Source organism: Anser cygnoides, chromosome 19 (genome assembly GCF_040182565.1).
Source record: "Anser cygnoides isolate HZ-2024a breed goose chromosome 19, Taihu_goose_T2T_genome, whole genome shotgun sequence".
NCBI lineage: Eukaryota > Metazoa > Chordata > Aves > Anseriformes > Anatidae > Anser > Anser cygnoides.
The window spans coordinates 9,894,729-9,913,660 of record NC_089891.1 but is presented as its reverse complement, the minus strand read 5'-3'; the positions used below and the strand labels follow the sequence as shown (position 1 = coordinate 9,913,660).

The following is an 18,932-nucleotide window of genomic DNA, read 5'->3' as shown; positions in this document are numbered from 1 at the left end:
CCTCCACAAATGTACCTCTGACATTGTTTTTGAAAACATCCACCAGGACTTGCCAAGTGAGGTGTTGAGCTGCTAACTTACATATTTATTCTATTAATTTTAACAGCATTAAGGTGCTTTTAAACATCAAGAGTCCTTTGTAAGGTTCTTTACTCGGACTGCTTTAACGTTGTGTATGCTCTGAAAAATGCCCAACATTTGTGCATCTGCTAAAAGTAAACTCTGATCAACCTTGCTGTTTTGTACTCTGCTAGGGGCAGGGGCAGATTAACACCACCATACCTGTACAGTGCTGCTGGAGGCTAAACATCGCTCCACTTCCAAACTACGGGCAACTTCATTTTGTCTTTCCCCAACTCCTGCACTTGTCACAGTCCCAAGAAAAGTCCAGCACCATTCCAGACTAGATTTTAGTTCTTAGTAACGTAGAATAAGATTAGACAAGATAGAGCAAGTACAGCTTAAGCATTTTACTGAAACACAATGTGTTGATTCGTGAAGAACAGTAAAGAGAAGTTACCTTCTGCTTAGCTCCACTTTCAATAAAAATTCATGAAAAAGAATCAAAAATACAAATTTGTATCTTTATTTCCAAAGGAAGTGCACTGAAATAGATCTGGACTTTTAAAGAAGGCAGTTAGCTGCCTAAGTGCTAGTAAACGTCAATGGGATTTAAGCTACAAACTATTGGGCTTTAAAAAAAGGGGGGGAGGGAGAGAGGGAGAAAGAAAGAAAATCAGACATCCATTTCACAGCTCCACAAAGAGCTTAAAATTAACGGAGCTTATTTTGATTTCTTAATTTACATAAGTATATTTGATTCTAATTTAGTTAACAGCATCTAGAAAGTAGAACTTCATATAGGTTGGTTATTGCCACTGCCTGCCTAATAAGATGATTTTTAGACAAATGGAAGAACCTCAAGCCTACATGGGGGAGAGATGAGAATGGAAGTGAACAATACAGGACAATGGTGAGGGAAAGGATTAGTCACCAAGTTGAAATTGAGAAAAATGCAAATAATTTTTCCATTTAACAGTTCAATATCTAGAAAAGACTTGGCCATCTTGCCTGGAAGACAGCTTCCAGATGACTTTCTTATAACCTGGTTTACTACATTTGCTTTGAAATAGATTACCAAGTCAAAAAATAAAGTCATACAGCTTTCTTTTCTCTCTCTTCTTTGTGTATAAGACATTTACATTTGTATTTTTCTATCTACAAATAAAATGAGTAAGACTACTAACAGACCTACCTGGAAAGGACTAGTGGAGGACTCATTTCCTTGCGTCGTTCTACTACGAAATTTAACAGAGACACTCAGCTAGGCACCAAACAATCTGCATAACTGCATTAATGCCACCGAAGTATAATGAAGACGCAAAACATGCATCCATAAAGATATGCTTAATGTTGTGATCCTCTAAAAATATTTTTGAGGGCAGAATATAGACAAAGTATACAGTGGCTGAAAAATAAAAACCTATACCTTGTATCAGTTTTGCTGCCTCATACAACCAACCTATCCCCCCCAAAAGATTGATGAACATTACACCAAACACGAGTGCATTCTTCCCTGTTTTCTTCTGAGGAAAAAAAAGATTTTCTGTATTTCAGGATGTGAAAGGAAATTATTCCTCTCAGAAGAATGCTACAGATGTATACAGTTCAGAAAAAACACTGGATCAAAGCTTGTGTTGAATGTGAAAAGCTATTGATATTTAAGGAAGGATAGGACTTTCCTGCAAAGGAATACATCAATGGAGGCTAAAGATCTCTGCAGCAGACTGGGAAGAGCTACCCATCACTTGGATCAGAGAAGCCGGACACAGAAATACTCTAAGGATAAGTTTGTAAACAAACCTTTCCATTTAAATTTCCATGTATTAAATTTAAAATCATTAGCATTTCCTGAACAACTTGCAATCCTGATTTAAATGCAGACGTGATGTATTACAGATTTAAGGATTTCTACAGACATTCATCTCTGTGAAGCAGCAAAATTAAACATATCTTTTCTAATTTGTCCCCAGAGTAGGTACAGGAAATATTGTCTATGAGAAATGGCTTTGCCCTGTCAACTAATGAGAAAACTTCACTGAAAGTAGAAAAACAACAGAAAAACATCATTAACTCATTTCTCTTTTGCATGTCTTTGTTTAAACTATTGCTCAAAGCAAATGCATCTTTAGAGTACTCCAGAAACGTTACCCTATACATCCCCCATGAAGGTTTTATGGTGACTGTAATGGAAATGGAATTGGTTTGAAAACTTGACAAAACACACATGAGACAAGATACAGATTAAAAAAAAAGTAAACAATCATATCTCCCATTTTCAACTTCTGAGTACTTGTAGAAGGGCAAACTCTGGGCACGAGGTCCTGCTCAACTCACCTGCCAGGATCTCCTCAACAGGCAGCTGAAGCACTTGAGGAAGGCTCTAAGTGGATGATGCCATCCAAGCCCTGGCCTGACTGTTAATCAAGGTGAAAGAAATTCTTCTAAACTCCAATGTAATTGCACAAAGTCAGCTAAGGAACCTAACAGTGCTATTCTCTGGCCTGATGACTAAAGATGAGGTAAATGCACTAGCCTGTTGTGTACTTACTATTCTGCTCTGCTAAAGAACCTAACACACAAGGAAACTCTCATCGCTGATGCCATGCTGCTATATTGAAGGTGACAGTCTTTAACCAGGCATGAAGTCCTCATTTTGAGTCTCACGAATGGCAATATGTGTGGGCAGAAATCCTGAAGACCAGGAGCTTCAGAAATTTAAAAAAAAGGTGTAATTTACTGGTTTAGACTTCAAAGAAATAGTCACCTTCTAACTTTCAAAAAATATTTCTGCAAGGCAGTAATAGAGTTTTTCTTCTAATCAACTAGTTGAGGTAAATTCTTATCTGTATCTTAGCTGCTTACACTAATCAGATGCAAAATTAAACAATCAAGTGCAGATTTTTACTTTCTCCTTTTTGAAGTGAACTCCACATTGGAAGAAGCATAAGCTAGCTGACTATCTTTAGTGTCAATCCTTATATCTAACAGCTAAATTTTGTCACATCCAAGTGAGGATGAAAGTCCTAGGGAAGGAAGTGTGCACTCCAGCCTAGCTGTCGGGTTGGAGTCAAAGGCATCAGCTGATGGCACCTTTGGTGTACTTTATGCACACACATACAAGCCCGCACTATTTCTAGCCTCCCTTTCTGCACCTTCATCCTCAAGAGCTGCCTGCACTATTCCCGTCATCTCTGCAGTGGCTCCTCTGTGTTCGGAGACCTTTTGGAAGCATCATGCTACCGCTACCAGTTCTGAAAGACAAGATCAATCCCAGGATGATCTGTGCAAAATAAATAAGGACTGGGTGCATAACATTTTTTTCTTGAAATCAAGAATACTTTTGGCTGAGTATCTTCCTTTGGCACCTTTACATTGATGTCTATTCTTTTCATCCTTCTCCGCTTGTCCTTGAATTCAGTTGATGCCACTGTCATTTCGGAATGACAAATAGGCCATCGCATCCTGGGGCAGGAGTTTCTCCAGACCTTTTGAGTCTACTGTATTTTACTAAATGTCACCATATAGTTTAAATATAAATACATACTAAAGTAAATTCTGTGAAATACCAGTAAAATAACCCATTAAATGAGGCCATTTATACAGGACCATGTTTATATTCAGTACACTCCCCTTCCCTCCACCATCCCTCTGCCTTCCCTCGAAATAATAATAAAAAAAAAAAAGCTCCAAATTGCATTAAGAGATAAAGAACAATGTATTACTCCTGAACTGAATATTCTGGCAGGGAACAATGGCTGTGGGGAGCTGCTGACAGTTGACCAAAAGCAGCAGTCCTCCTCCTGTACAACAATGAAGCACAGTCCCTTAAGAGGACGTCATTTGCAGACTTTTGAAATCTACTGCTTTTACTTTTCTGGAAAGCATCACTGTTTTGAAGGACACAATCCGATTGTTGAAAAGTAAGAAAATATGTCTATGTACCACATTTCAACTAACATGAAGCACAAAGAGCAGGGAACTATTAAAGAGATTATTTCTTGGGTACCAGGAGATGATGTTTTTGACAAATAGCATCTGATGAATTTTTGAGAGATTTTATATTTCTCCATATGCAAGCCCAATTATTGCACTAATGAAGGCTACTGCTATAAAGCAATAGCAAAGCTGTCGCTGTTAAGCCTCCTTGAAACTCGTGTACAGAAAAACAAACATTGCCTTCCACATAAATGGCTGCATTAGAAGCCATTACTGATTAATGCTGCATCTTTTCTCTCAACCTCTGATGCAAAAGATGCCAAAGACATTTTATCACAAGGGTATGTTTGCACGGTTTTAGAAACAGTAGTAATCTAAGTACCCGACACAATACTCAGGTAGGGCAGGTAAGAATTAATTGGTACATTCCCCCCCCACCCCCCCCCGAGAATTTCAGATGCTGAAACTGTTTTTCCCTTTATTGAACCAGCTCGGCCTAGACCGGCTTGTCCCGCAGTGACATGTATATTGAATACAAATCAGACAGCATAGCTTTAAATCTGTGTTGCAGCTCTCATTTCCAATTCGAGAACTGTACTATAATCATAAGCTTCTGGTGGATGAAAGGAAATCAGCTCTCTGAATATTAGCTAATGCCACATTTGCAAGTCCTGAAGAGATCTGTGCTGTTTAAAAAAAAAATAGATCATTTCTCGTGAACCTATATATATGAATCGCTTTGTACTGCTCAACTGATAGAAGCGATGCCTGTGCTGGGATTAAACCCTTTTCATCATAAAACCTCATCTGGTTCGGAGTCCAAGTCCATCAAACCTTTTCCCTTTAAAGTCCCGCCTTTGATTCTACATCAATTTATTCAAACCGCAGCTGGGTGGCTGAAAACGAAAGGACAGCATCATTTAAACCAACCATGTTCCTAACTTGAAAGAAGGGCTATAATTAAAAAAATGGGCATAAAAGAATGGAAATGGGATAATATTTTTTAATGGTAGTTCAAAGGCCGACAGATGTCAGAGCCTTTGAAGATGTCAGTACACTGAGCAAGAAGTTGCCATTAAATAGTTTGCCTGAGAGGTGAAGCAGCTTTTTAATGACTGAAAAAGCCCTTGCAGACACATCCTTGTGTTTTTAATTTGTCAGAGTTACTGCAGTATTTTCTGATTAATGACACATGATTATAACTGCATAGCATACATATTTTTATACTTGGTTAAATGAATACTTTATTCCACATTCCTTCGGTGCCAGATAAGAACAGGAAAGCTTTACTACAGAGTCTAAAACTATTCAGATTGCTCAAATATTTATGGTAATTTGAGGGGATTGACCAGATACAGAGCTACTATGTGTTGCTACCTTTTGTTCTTTAATGGTGCTATTACTACTGCCATCACAATGTGCATGCATTAAGCGAGCATGTGACCAAGCAATGTATTATACCCTCCTTGTGCACCAAACAATCAGAGCTTTCATAATTCACCAGCGAACAATGTCATCAAATCAAATCAAAATAACATTTAGAAAAATTTCTCCATTGATCCTAAACAATACAAACAATGGCTGCCAATGTATTGTAAGCGGAAAATAACTTTTCTGAGAAAAAACAGCACATATTGCTAGGAAACATCACGTTCAGAAGAAAAACACCAATATTTATAAATGCAGATAAAGTCCCCATCTTGGGCTGAGAAGATGCTCCTTCGTCTCTCTGTTAACATGTGCGTTTTTTCCCCCTCTCCTTATTTTCACTACGAATGCAAACTGTAGTAGCCCAAACCCCAGGAATAATTTATTTTGCTCCCAGAAGCAGGGTCTCAGATCACTACTACAATCTTTTACAGCAGGGTGTGAAGCTGAGCAGGTACAAGCACAGGGAAGCACCCAGGCCCTCGGGAAGTACAGGAAAAGCCAGTACAGCATGCCTTGTGTTGGATCACTCCTTGCAGAAGTCACACGAAAAGAGTCATTACAAAGGAATTTGATTAATGTACTATTCTTTCTGTTGTTCCAACCTAGATTCAGTTTATTAATTAGATCATAAAGTAATAGAAGTATGATGGACTCAACTAAAACCTAACGTACAGAGAAATGGGAGGAACCTTAGAGCTTTGTGAAGTCAGTTGCTGGTTGCACCAGAACAGTTAAAGCATTTTGTAAGTCCAACTGCTCTGCTTGTTACAATCCATACCCATCAGGAACCTCCTTGCTATCACCGTGCTGCCTACCACTACCGCCACGAACCTCCCAGAGGGGAGGAAGGGAACTGTTGGATCCTTGCTGCTACTCTGAAATTTAATTCTCCCAAAGATATTCAATGAATGAAAACAGAGTCCTGCTAGGAACAAATACAACTATGTTAAGACCCTATTACGAAGAACATGGAGAAGCAGAAAAGTTTCAGTACAAACAACTGGAAACCCAGTTTCCATCTATCCTGCAGCCTTCCTTTTCAGATAACTTCAAAGGTAGTTTTACCTTACAAAAGGACACAAACCCCAATCTGCTGTGCATCAGTATGATACTTGTCTTTATCATGAATCTCATCAAGATTTGAACCCTCAATCTGCGAGGTTATGTTATGCCCTTCTGCCACTTTTCCTGGAAAACAAAGTAATGAGCAAGCAACCAGCATGATCAGGTGGAAATGGCCACAGGGAACACCCACCACGGGCAGGGCGTCACCCGAGGTGACACCCAGTGCTCAGCCTCTTCCACCCACACCTCGGGAGCAAAAGGTGTGAGACGGGCATGCTCTGGAGGTAACAACAGAGGGGGAGCGTGCCCTGTCCGTCTACTCCACTCCTGTGGCTGTTAATGCAGAAGTTAAACAAAGACCTTGTACTTTCTTTTCCTATTTAGTTATTACTTTAGCACTGTGGCAAAAAAAAAAAAAAAAGGAAAAGAAGGTGGCAAATTTAAAGCAGTTGTAATTTTTGGCTGAACAAAGGCACTTCTCTAAGCTGTGAGACTTCCTGATGAATTTCAAATTAATTTCACAAACTAAAGGAATGTTACCTACAGACGATGTACCAGAATCTCTTATGAATAAACATTACAAGATTCTTCTATAATGGGAAATATCGAACTGAAAATAATGTTTTGCTACAGAAACCCACATAAGCAAGCACAGCCAAGAGATTCAGATTCTATCCATTAGAGGGCAATAATACATATACACACATACGTACACACAAAGACACACTCCCACCTACCTGACTGGCTTTAGCAGGAAAACTAGCATTTTTTCCACTAAGATTACCAACAGCACATTGACAGTTTGGCCTATTCCATTCTCACCTCTCCATCCCCAACATTGGTATCCAACAGATCAAGAGTTGCAATAACAAATTATTGTTTGCTTTTCCTACAAGGAATTCAATAATAATATTTAGGTTTAGAAGGATTACAGTTGACTTAATAAACGTAGCTTGTATAGACTGAACATCCAGCATTTATATAAACATTTAACTTATTATAACGGTTCCCAAACTTTTCACAGGAAAAACGTTCTCCATGTGTATGCATTCCACCTGAAGTCAGACACTTTTCTATTCAGTCCCATAAGAAACCTGTGATAACAGCAGCAACTGCAGATGTGGCAAATACCCAGTAGGTTTTAGATGCCTTTTAATGCTACAAACAAATCACGGAAAGGCATTTTTATTCTGTCATTGGTAGAGACACTTGAGGAAAGCAGTTCATGTGCTACGTCATCTGCTTTCTTGTTCAAAACACGTCAAACAACCGAAACTTCATTGTTTCTCATGCATCCTCAACCATCTGCTTGCTGCACCCACCTCTAATATCCTACAAGCACATTTATGTTGCAAGCTCACTGGTTCAGGAGATGCTGTTATGTATTTTCACTAACCCAACATACACTCAGATCCCTGAGAGGACTCCTGCAATGCAAATAATTACCACCAGCCCCTAAACTACTCCTTGTCAACACCAAACTAGTTTCAGGATTGCTGAGTTTACAGTAATAATGACCAGTAAATCCTACTAGCATACAGACTGGATTAAATTGTTATTTCTTTAAATATTACTTTGCAATGATCAATCCATATTTCATTATGGACATTCAGGTAGTGACTTCAGCTAAAGGCTAGTAATTTCTATGAGCTACTGAATAAATATTAACTTAATATTATACTAGAGATTTAACTGAAGGCCCAAATTCAAATGGAACAGGATGAAGATGTAGAATACTGTGCTGACCATGTATGCTGGACAGTAGGCATGCACCCCTCTCAAAGAGGCAGGCACCTAGAACTTGGAAATCCCAAACGATACAGCAGGAAAAAATGCATCTATTTTGAAATATTCCAGCGTACGGTGCATTTACAGTGGCTGCTTTTCCAAAAATCAATTTCCACTCTATTTCTCTTCTCTAAATTCATTTTACAGATGCCAATACACCAGAAAGCAGAGACTACAAAAGAATTCAAGCTGTCAGAGACAACTTTAGAAGAACTGTATCACTCGTACGAAAGACTGGAGTTCACTCTTCCTGGAATCTTCAGATCTGTTTCAAGTAAAAGCACTGTGTCGTTTTTTTTTTTTTTTTTTTCTTTTTCCCCCCCTTTTTTTTTTTAAAAAAAACGCCCTACATCAGTGTTGTTTTTATTAACTCTGAAGAGCAACTTTAAAAACTTAATATGAAATATTTGTAATCAAGCCAATATTTTAGTGGCCAAAGATAAAAGTTCCCTTATTTGCAGTACTTCAGGAGGGCTTTCATATATGTGAATACAATGAGATATGTAGTTTCAGTTTGAAATATATTGTTTTCTCCATTAAACAGAAATCTACGGCATCGTTGACATCGATTTCTGTCATTTTGTCATGATAAACACTAAGGTATTAAGCACCTTCCACATCATGCAGCCAGGCATGATTCCAATTAGTGCTGAATAGAAGACAAAATGTCAGTCTAATAAGCTTCAATTTGCAAAGTCTTTGAACATTTGATGATATCATCACTTTGCCAATCACTTCTTGTACTTTGGCTTCTTTTCTTCCATATCACCTTCCCTGTCAAAAGAAAGTCTTTCAAATCTCCAGAAGCTGAAGACGTGAACAGTGTCAGTCACTGGTCTGACTGAGCTAAGAGATCCAAAAATGACTCCCCGGTACATCAGAGAACTATGATGTGCACAATATTCCCTCAAAGCTAATTTGCTGCCAACATGTAGAGTAATTGGGGGAAAAAAGTCTACTTTAAAGGCATACTGTGAAAAATATTTTTTCTCATGAAATCAACACTAAAGACCTTAAATCACTGTCAGCGTCTGTGTCACTCTTTCCAAATAAAGGAACGGCATTTATTAAAGTAAGATGACAATCATGTCTTCAAAGGTGACTGGACCAAAGAACAGCTCTGCTGTCCGACTTCATATGAAAACACTCACTTTATTTTATAATAACGTAGTTTCTTTCTAATTTGTTTCTTATTAAAAGAGGGCAAAAAAGCATATGTGATTCTGTAAACTTAAACGTACATGCCTAGCACACATTCAATGCCAACAGCTGGGGAGATGTGGAGCTTTCTCTACCTGGAACTTGCCCAAATGCAGAAGCTAAAATCCCTGCCGTTACCTGGCAGTGAGGGAAAACAGCATCACCAAATGGCAGACAACAAACCAGGCTGGGAAATGCAGAGCGAGAGACAGCTGGTCCTGCCCTAGGCTCAAACAGCAGGCCTGAGCAGAGGGCCCGCTCAGAAGAGGAGAGCAAGGCAGCGGTGTCCCCGAGCTGGCTCCCGGGATGAGGTGGGTTACGGAGGGGCTGACCCTCCAGCAGACGGGTTAGCAAATTCCTAACATCTGAGGCAGAAATTGAGACAGAAATTGCTACAGACACAGGGCTTGCAACAGCTGCGAAGCTGAGTAACAGCGAAGCACTCAGCCCGGTGTCTGTGCCAGTAACATCCTCTTCAGACCCACAGAGGACCCGTCAACGGTTTTCCCCCCGCACCACCACAAAGCTCCTCTCTATGAACCGGAGGAAAGAGAGACGTCTCCCATGTTCTTCCAGACTAAAGCAATAGGCAGAGGAACGAGGGGATCAGTGGTAGGGCGCCCAGGACAGCGCAGTTTGCCATAAGCACTTCAGCTGCAATTTGTTACTGGTTTTCCACTTGAAGGTTTCTCTATGATTCTTTAATGTGGGAGTGTGTGGAGCTTTATGGATGGTCTCATATTTCTCAGCTGACATATCTTCAGCCAAAGTATGTCAGCTACAGGAGAGGGCAAGGCTTTTCACTGGCTTTGTGATTTCTCCTTCCCCCATCACAAACCACATAAAAGAAAAATACAAATAATCAGATCTCCAAAATTGCTATTTGTTACCTCATCATGAAATAGTCCACTGGACCCTGCAGTGGTATTGAGTAATATCATTACTTAAACCATAAAGAGGCTGTATTTATTGCTCAAAATTGGGAAAATTAGCATCCATATGGATCCTATTGTTTTAAGACCCGTAATTCTGCCAAAACAAGTGGTGTTAACATTCCATACTACAGATTGTCATAATTTCTCTTCTGGTCTTTCAGTCTTTCATTTGGTACTTATAATACCTTTGAATTGAGTAACCAAATGGATCATAAAATCTCTCCTATCAGATAAATCATTTAACAGCTAGACTACTGTTCAAATTTTGATTTACGGTGACAGTGAGTGAATGGAATTAGCATCTGCTGACCTAAGGAAGAAAGACTAAACTGATTTTGGCTAAGCTTTTTCCAGAATAACATTCAAGAGAAAAAACACTCTCCGAAAAAATTTAACTACTTAATTTGCAATACCTAGAGCCTTAGCTAGTAGCCACACAGAGGACGTCCTATCCTCCACCCCTGCAAAAAGTATGGAGCAAAACCCCATGAAATTCCTTTCCAGGCATACAAGGAATAAAAAGGTCACTGGGAACAGCCAACACAGATATCCAAAAGCAAATCATGCCTGACCAAACTAACCACCTTCTACAATCAAACAACTGACTCTGTGGTAAGGGGAAAACTGCCAACATCTTTTATCTTGACTTTGGTAAGGCTTTTGGCACAGCCTTTTATATCACCTGCATAGTCACACTCTCTCTTCAGAGAGTGGATGGGTGGACTACACTGCAAGAGGAGAGCTCACTGGACCACTGGGTTCAAAGGACAGGAGTGGAGGCAACCAGCTGCAAGCAGCATTTCGCAAAGGTCAAAGCTGGGGCTGACACAGCTCAGCATCCCCATCACTGACCTGGATGACGGCTACAAAGAACCTCAAGCAACACCGGGGGCAGCATCTCTTGGGGGGAAGAGGTCGGTATGTTGCAGAGCAGGGCTGCCATCCACAGGGACCTCAAACTCTGCAAGCTGGAGCAATGGACCTCTCCAGGGCGCTCAGCACACTGGGTTTGTTCAGCATGGACAGCAGAACACTAAAGGCAGCAATCTACACATAGCTGAAGACAGAAATTAGAGGGAAATTGCACAAAAGACAACGGCAAACTTCTTGAAGATGGCAGCGAAAGGATGAGAAGCTACAGATCCAAGTTGTAACAACTGAAATTCAAATTGGATATAAAGGAAAAGATTTGATTTACTTTAATATTCCTTTATATAAGCTTAATTTCAAAATTCATACTGTGTATAGCTTATTGTCTATTGATCATTCATTGCAACCATCACACCCAAACCTTGAATGCAAAGCCACGCCTAGTGTGTGTTAGAAACTGCCATACATTAAGATCCTTTAACCAGCTGATGAGCAAGACTGGTCTTTTCTATTTTTTTTTTTTTTTTAAGAGAAATTATTCTATATTAACTCTTCTGTAGGAAATAATCACTTTTTCCTAAACAGGGTGTACTGGCGTAAAATAAAAGTATTGTCACGTGATATCAACCCTGCCCCTTCTCCAGTGAAATTGTACTCCATCTTTTCAGCTGGCAATATTTAAAATTTAAACCAAAAACAATATATAAATGTTGATTACAGTGTAATAACTACCACATATATTCAATTTCATATCATATAAACAAAGTCCATTTTGCTGAGAGCTCCATCTCAGAATCAGAGTTCATACTACGTGATGAGCCAGTTTCTATGGCAACTGCTTTCTCTTTTACACACGCTGTAGCCACACAAAATGTCAGCTCTATGCTAAGCTAACTTAGCATTTTTAATCAGCAAATGACAGTTTATGCACCATTACATATGGCTTCCAAAATCGGCTTTAATAACAATTTCAAATGCTGAACAGCCTGAAATATAAAAGGATAGAGGAGCGAGTAAAGTCACACCTCCTGCACTGAATTCCCCACTAATTCCAGTCGTATCATAAAAAGTGAGAGTCAAGCAAAAATGTGGAAGAGATCAGAGATGATCACCCAGTGCAGCACGAGAAGGCTTTGATGGTTCCATTAAGCGAGGAAGTGGCAGATGTTTAGAGCCTGTTCGGTAGGCTTTTGAAAGGCAGCTCAAACAGAAGCAGCAGCTTAAAAGTGGGGACCAGGAGCAGAGAGCTCGATGCAAAACAACAACCGTGGCATGGCGGATTCAGCTGAGAAGAGAAGGGGAAGATGTGCAGGAGGCTAAGACCCTTCTCTTGATGGGGAGGCCGGAGGGAGGGATTCACGAGCCTCAGCTCTGTGTGCTTCTGTTTTTTTTTAGAGCAGAGGCTCATTTTTTCCTCTAATCTCAATGACTGTCTATCCTGCAGCCCAGATTATTTCCTTGGGATACTGATGGGTTTTGGCCATCCGTACTCAACTCTCAGCTGATCAGTTCAGAGCTCAGTTTGAATGGCTCTACAGAGCCACCAGATCTCGCTCACCAGATCCCTGATTTTAGTAGATATTCCTCATCAGTGGATCCAGCCCCACCCTGACCCAACCTACCAGGAATAACAACCTAGAGAAATCACGCAAGCACTGTAATAAATATTTGGTGCTTTTTAAATATGTAATAAATATTTGGTGCTTTTTACCTCCGTCATATTCGTTGTTCTGCTTTGACTGGTGGTAAATTAAATACGCGGCAATAAAGCTAAAAGCCTTTGTTTAAGAAAGGCTGAAAGGGAACTGCTGTCTGTCTACAGAAGTCTGACTGTCAGCCCAAAAGCTACTCTCCAAGTAAAATATAACAAACAAATATTTAGATTGCAGCTCCATGATTTAGATTGTTTGCAGAGAAAGCTTGCAAAGCAAACAGAGCATTTCTTCTCATGCCAAAGACATCTTCTATTGTGAAAAGAAAAAAGTCAAAGAAAATATGAGTCATAGAATTTATTTACTTAAAATTGTATACAGAAGTGACTTCAGTAGCACCAACAACATCTGAATGTTTCACAGGCTACATTTATCTGTTCCCTCCAGGCACAATCAAGTAAACTGCTTCCACTGATACTGGAAGAGCATCTCTGTGGAAACCAGTGTTTGGGGACATTAGAACAACTACCTGAAGTGCAACGGAGTTGATCAGTGATTTATCTGCACGTTAACAGCAGGTTCTTTCAGATCAAAGTTTAAGAAAGTCTCCAGTTGTGAAACAAATGCTCCCAGATTCCTTTAGAGTGAGTATAGCAATGAAAAGTTCCTGCTACAGCAGGATTTATGCACAAAAAGAAATTGTGCACGTGTTTGGGTATTTAGTTATTATTAAACAATTATACAGCATTTCTATTAGTTTCTTCTGTATTTTCTCTTATCAATAGTTGATAAAGCCCTCCATCAGGCAAACATATGCGTGTATGTATCTAGTCAGCATATATACACACACACACTACTATCTATGTCTCTATGGGCTCAAACAGCTCAAAATTAATTCAGTCAAAGGAAGATGCAAAGCAACAGTTGTGGAAAGATCACTGGTTGCAAGAGCAAAAGGCAAATTCTCAAAGATCATCCAGAGGAGAAGTGAAAGGATGGCCTATGCTGCAGGCCCTGGGGAAGGAGCTGCAGATTTGCAAGAAGGTAAAAAAAATCACGTGATGGTGAAAGCAAAGAGGATAACATCAAGTGCAAAATGCAAGAGAGAAAACGGGAACATTTTGGCCATGGGAAAATACCTTATTAACTCTTCTCATCACCTCCAGCCCATTTTTTATTTATTTTTTTTAATATAAGAACTTCCATTTTCAGTGTGTGTATTTGCACATCTTTAGAAGCGCTTGATGTTTTTTCTCCCAACTGGTAACGGATTATGAAGAGCCCTAAGACATGCCAAACGCCAATGATATTCTCTTATAGCAGCCAAGTTTTTGAGATAATAAACAGCTATGCTAAAATTAAAGACTGTGACATCAGTGACAAAAACTGACAAAGCGTGCCTCAGTGTTCGAGTTATTCTTGACCCAATTATGAATGGATGAAGATAGTGGACTTGCCAATTACAGTGCAACAGTACCTGAAGAAATAATTCAGTTTCCTTAAGGAACTTTTTTCCCCCTCTTGCTTTAGTGCAAAGCGCTGTATTTGAAGTTACAGGGGTAGTTTTATTCTTCTTCTTGCCCAAAGGTCAACGGCTTGAGAACAAGCATGAAAATGATCCAGCTCTGTACAGCAGCTGGAACATGAAAAATCTTTGAGCTGGTTTAGGGCACGTGTCAGATGCTGGGGAGAGAATGACAGTCACAGGATAAAGGGAAAGTCTAAGGGCACAACTGGCACAGCTACCACAGCCTGTTTGGCATCGGCTGTTAAAATTTTCTAACCTTGCTATCTTATTTCATGGAAAAAAAAAACCAAAAACAACATCTACTATTCTCTGTAATCAGAAGTCTTGCTTCAGAAAGCCTCTGATTCACTAGCAAGGTTCTAAGGTTCTTTTGATTAAAACAAAAGGAAGATCTATCATCCAAGGAATTTCCCAATTTGTGAAACGATGAACGCACTAACATTATTTAGAGGTGGAGAATGAATGATCAAATTATAGCTTAAAAATATTCCTAAAGAAAATCCAGATAATATCAAAAAAACTAAATTAAATACAAGTAGTGATTTAAAACTAGTGTTTTTTTAAACAAAATTCCCGTGTTATTACCTATTATTTAAGCAATAACAATATTACAGCAGTTCATAGGAAACATATAGGACTTAAATGACTACAAGAACACAGCATGGTATAAAAGCCTTTGTACTGCTTTGACTTTATTGACCTACATGTCAATTTACTCCTCCCCAAGCATTACAACCCCAGGTGAAAAAAAAATATCAAAGTAAGCCCCCTAGAAATAGATAAAACCAAGAGCTAAAGTGGAATGCAACTGTTATCCAGAAATTCATTAGGAATACAATAGGCGATCTACTTAGATCAAGTTCCTTTTGCGGACATAAATTGTATTTCAAAGAAGCAGTAACATTATTTTATATTTTAATATCTGGCAAAGCACTGAAATCTTAATCTTTATGCTTTGGTTTCAAGTAAAGCATTAATAAATGTATTCATATTTTAATAATATTTAATGTTTTTGTATACTATCTTTTAGGGTAGCTGAAGACCTACATGAAAGCAAAGACTTTGGATATGAAATAAAAAATGGATATTTTCAGGAACAGGATAAGAAATTGTTCTGCAGTACTCAGTCAAAATGCGTTTCTCAAACATTTCCATATTCTCATATGGAAAAGCATTTATAAAAGAATAACAGTGAATACCTTTAATAGTGCTTTCACATCATTCACCTAACATTGAACAGATAGGTCCTATGCACCCAGATACTCATGTGTGGTTAGCACTAATTATTATTTAAATTTTTTGAAATACACAGCAAATCTACTTTTCATTTAGCGAAGCAAAATGGCCTCCTCTCCTTTCTCAAAGCACCTTCACTGTAATATAAAGAATTCCTAAAATTACTGCTGTCAAACATGGTTCAATAATAACATTTTTATTTTTTTTAAATCAAACCTTGTCTACACACACTCATTAAATCACTGTGATATCTTCGTTAAGAGACTGACAAATGTTTCATCAAGGACACTGGCCATTAGTCCCATTAGATGCCCAAAATATACATTACATTTTGATAAACACATGCAAAGCTTTTTTTTTTTTAAATCAAAAATATCTGCCATAATTCCGTAATAGTCACCAGTATTGTCTATTAAGCTCACTGCAAAGACAAAAGTGAATTCTAACACAAAGACCAGATGAATCAACTAAGAACGCTTTATTTTTCAAAACAGAAAAACAATGCGTCCTTGAAAGCAGATAGATTCTTACTTGAATTTAAATAAACAACAGCTCTTCTAGTCAAAGGCAATTGCATTTTTCTTCCCTGATTTACATTTCATTCTCATGGCAGCAACACTCAAATGACTGTACGGGGATATTCAAACTACAAAGAAAAGCCCTGTAAAAAGGCCAAAGTTTTTTGCTATTCAGACTGTTTAGATTTTCATAATAGCTCCCATAATTTCCAGCTCTTTACACGGCACCTGTAGTAGCATCATATATCCCATTGCAAACAGAAAGCACAACCAAACTTTGGGTTCCCATCTTTACCAGAAACAGCCCACAACAGAACTAAATAAAGATATACTTACAAGACGCCTCCCAGATTCTCTGAATGTGCTTAAGATAGTCTCTTCACATTTGTGTTCGGGGTTATACAGAGCAACAACTGTAATGAACGCTGGCGTGTAGACAGAACTCAAACTGTTTTTTAACCTGAGAGATACGGCTCTGCCTTTGTTTGTACGCAAACACATCAGGCATGTAGGTGAGAGGATGGTACAACTTTGCAAAGGCACCCGCAAATAGCTATATAGTTAAGATTAATCTATCTTAGGCCAAATAAAAAAAAAATCCAAAGATAAAAAGCAGTCCCTTTAACTGTTTAAGTCATTCTTACAATAAAGTGAAGAATAAAGGGCATGGTTTAATTTTTTCAGAAGCTACCTGAATATCCTTTTCCCAAGCGTTCCCACAAAATGATCTGTCATTTTCCTTGGAAAACCATAATGGTGGAAATGGAGAAATAAGTCTTGGCTCCGTAATACATCCCCCATCCTCCCCCAGCAAGCGGCTTGTTTTCCAACAGACTTACTTAAAGGCAGATTTCGATAGTCTGAGTCGTCCAAGGGTAACGCCAAAAAAATCATTAAAATAATTAAATATTCAATTTCACTTAGCTACATTATAGTTTTCAGTAAAATAACAGCATACTAGTCTACAGGGAAGTAAAGTGAAAACGCCTCAATGCCAGAGTCGTACATCTCATAGGGAAGGCAGTGGTGCGCGGAAAACATACGTTGTTAAAGATGCCTTACCAAAAATGTCCAGTTTTGGTATAAAATAATCCTTGCATGATAAGCAATTCTAACGCTGATTAGTAAAGATTATTTTCTGAATACTCTTTAAACTATGAAATCACCTTAATTTTTTTAAATGTTGCCATTGTAGGCCTTTTTAATATAGGCTCTTAAGAAAATACACCATGCCATCCTTACAAAATATATTGAAAAAATGCAGTAAGATTTTTTTTTTGAACTGAAAACTAATAAAGATCATTTTCCATGCTGACAGTGCACATTTCATCCAGAAGTTTGAAGAGTCAAATGCTACCCCAGCTGGGGGTTATTCTGCCAAATGGCTTCCAACAGTGACCACAGAGATGGAGGATGGGAGGGGTGCGTGTGTGTAGAAAATAAACGTGATGGTAAGCAATCCAAAATCCACATCGTCTTATCAAATATCTGACACACATAGGCAAACACACAAAGCAAATCTAGAATACAAAACTGAAACAAAAAGACGTGGACAAAATGAAATAAAGCCATTTGTGAGTTACCTGCAGAGATTTGAAACAAAAAAAAAAACAAGCATACGAATGAAGCAGACATAATTCATATGGATTTGCCCAGGAAGGAGAAAAGGAGGGGTGACTGTGAGGGCTGGGGGGGGGGAGAAGAACAGATACCTTTTTTCTTAAACAAATCCATCATGAAAGAAAATGAGACAAGATTATAAATAGGCCGAGTTATAGCGCACCATGGGATTTTTAATCTGGCTACCTGTGGTTTTTGCAGTTAAAGCCCTATTCAGTAGTGGAAAGGGAGGGGGAAGCGGGAAAAAAAAAAGAAAAGAAAAACCAAAATCACGTTTATGTGCCAGTTTCGCAAATGATCACACAGCGTGCATCACCAACAATGCTGGCAAACAGGAAAGACTAATTATTAGCATTTTCTAATAAGCGTACGCCTTTGAAACATTATTGATCATTACCTGTCCGTCTCGTTTCCTGCATTCTTGAGTTTTACTCTCGTGCTCTGCCATGGCAGCGCGAAGCTCTTTTTCCAGTTTCTCGATTTCCCGTTCATGGTCTCGGACCAGGCAGTCCTTCTCTGCGTTGTGCTGCTGGAATAGGTGCGTCTTCTCCTGTTCATGCTCCAGCTTCAGCTCCACTATCTGATTGGACAGTGAGGAGTACAGTTCATCAATAGAACATCCTTGTCGTCATGACAACTCGTCTACAGCTTAATTTTCCCCTTAATTTCATCAAGTTGGCAATTTTATTTTTACGTCACTATTACCTCACCTTTTAAAAAGCCACCGTTAGCGTGACAGAATTCCTCCAGACAATTCCAACAATGGCGACAACCGAGCAAATCCAGCGCATCCTTAACCAATTTGTTGGTACAAATGTCGGAGCGTTTAAAGAAAAAAAAAATTGCACTGTCGCATTCTGCGAACGGTCCCCCCGTACCCGGCTGCTGCTCATCCGCAGGGCTGAGGATCCTAAATGGTTAATAGCCAGCCTGCTCTCCCCTTTGCTCAAGTATACACACGCAACCCCCCCACCCCAGCAATTAAATCTTTCAAGGATTTCTTGATGGTTTTCCAGAGCGAAAGCTCTTCCTTCAATATTCAACACCGTGGTATATACAGTTGTCCTTTTTTATTTTTTTCAAGAAAATT

General features: G+C 39.0%; 1 protein-coding gene across 13 annotated transcripts in view; it reads right to left on the bottom strand.

Annotated features, from left to right (window-relative positions):
• CEP112 (centrosomal protein 112) overlaps positions 1-18,932 on the bottom strand; it is a 163,010-nt gene that overhangs the window by 70,972 nt on the left and 73,106 nt on the right. For all 13 annotated transcript variants that reach the window (XR_007163457.2, XM_048064341.2, XM_048064340.2 and 10 more), the window contains one exon: positions 18,240-18,422. Coding sequence is in view for 12 of the 13 variants with exons in the window: in XM_048064341.2 (XP_047920298.1) it covers positions 18,240-18,422 (183 nt within the window). In the remaining variant the exon portion in view is untranslated. The remainder of the gene's footprint in view (positions 1-18,239; positions 18,423-18,932) is intronic.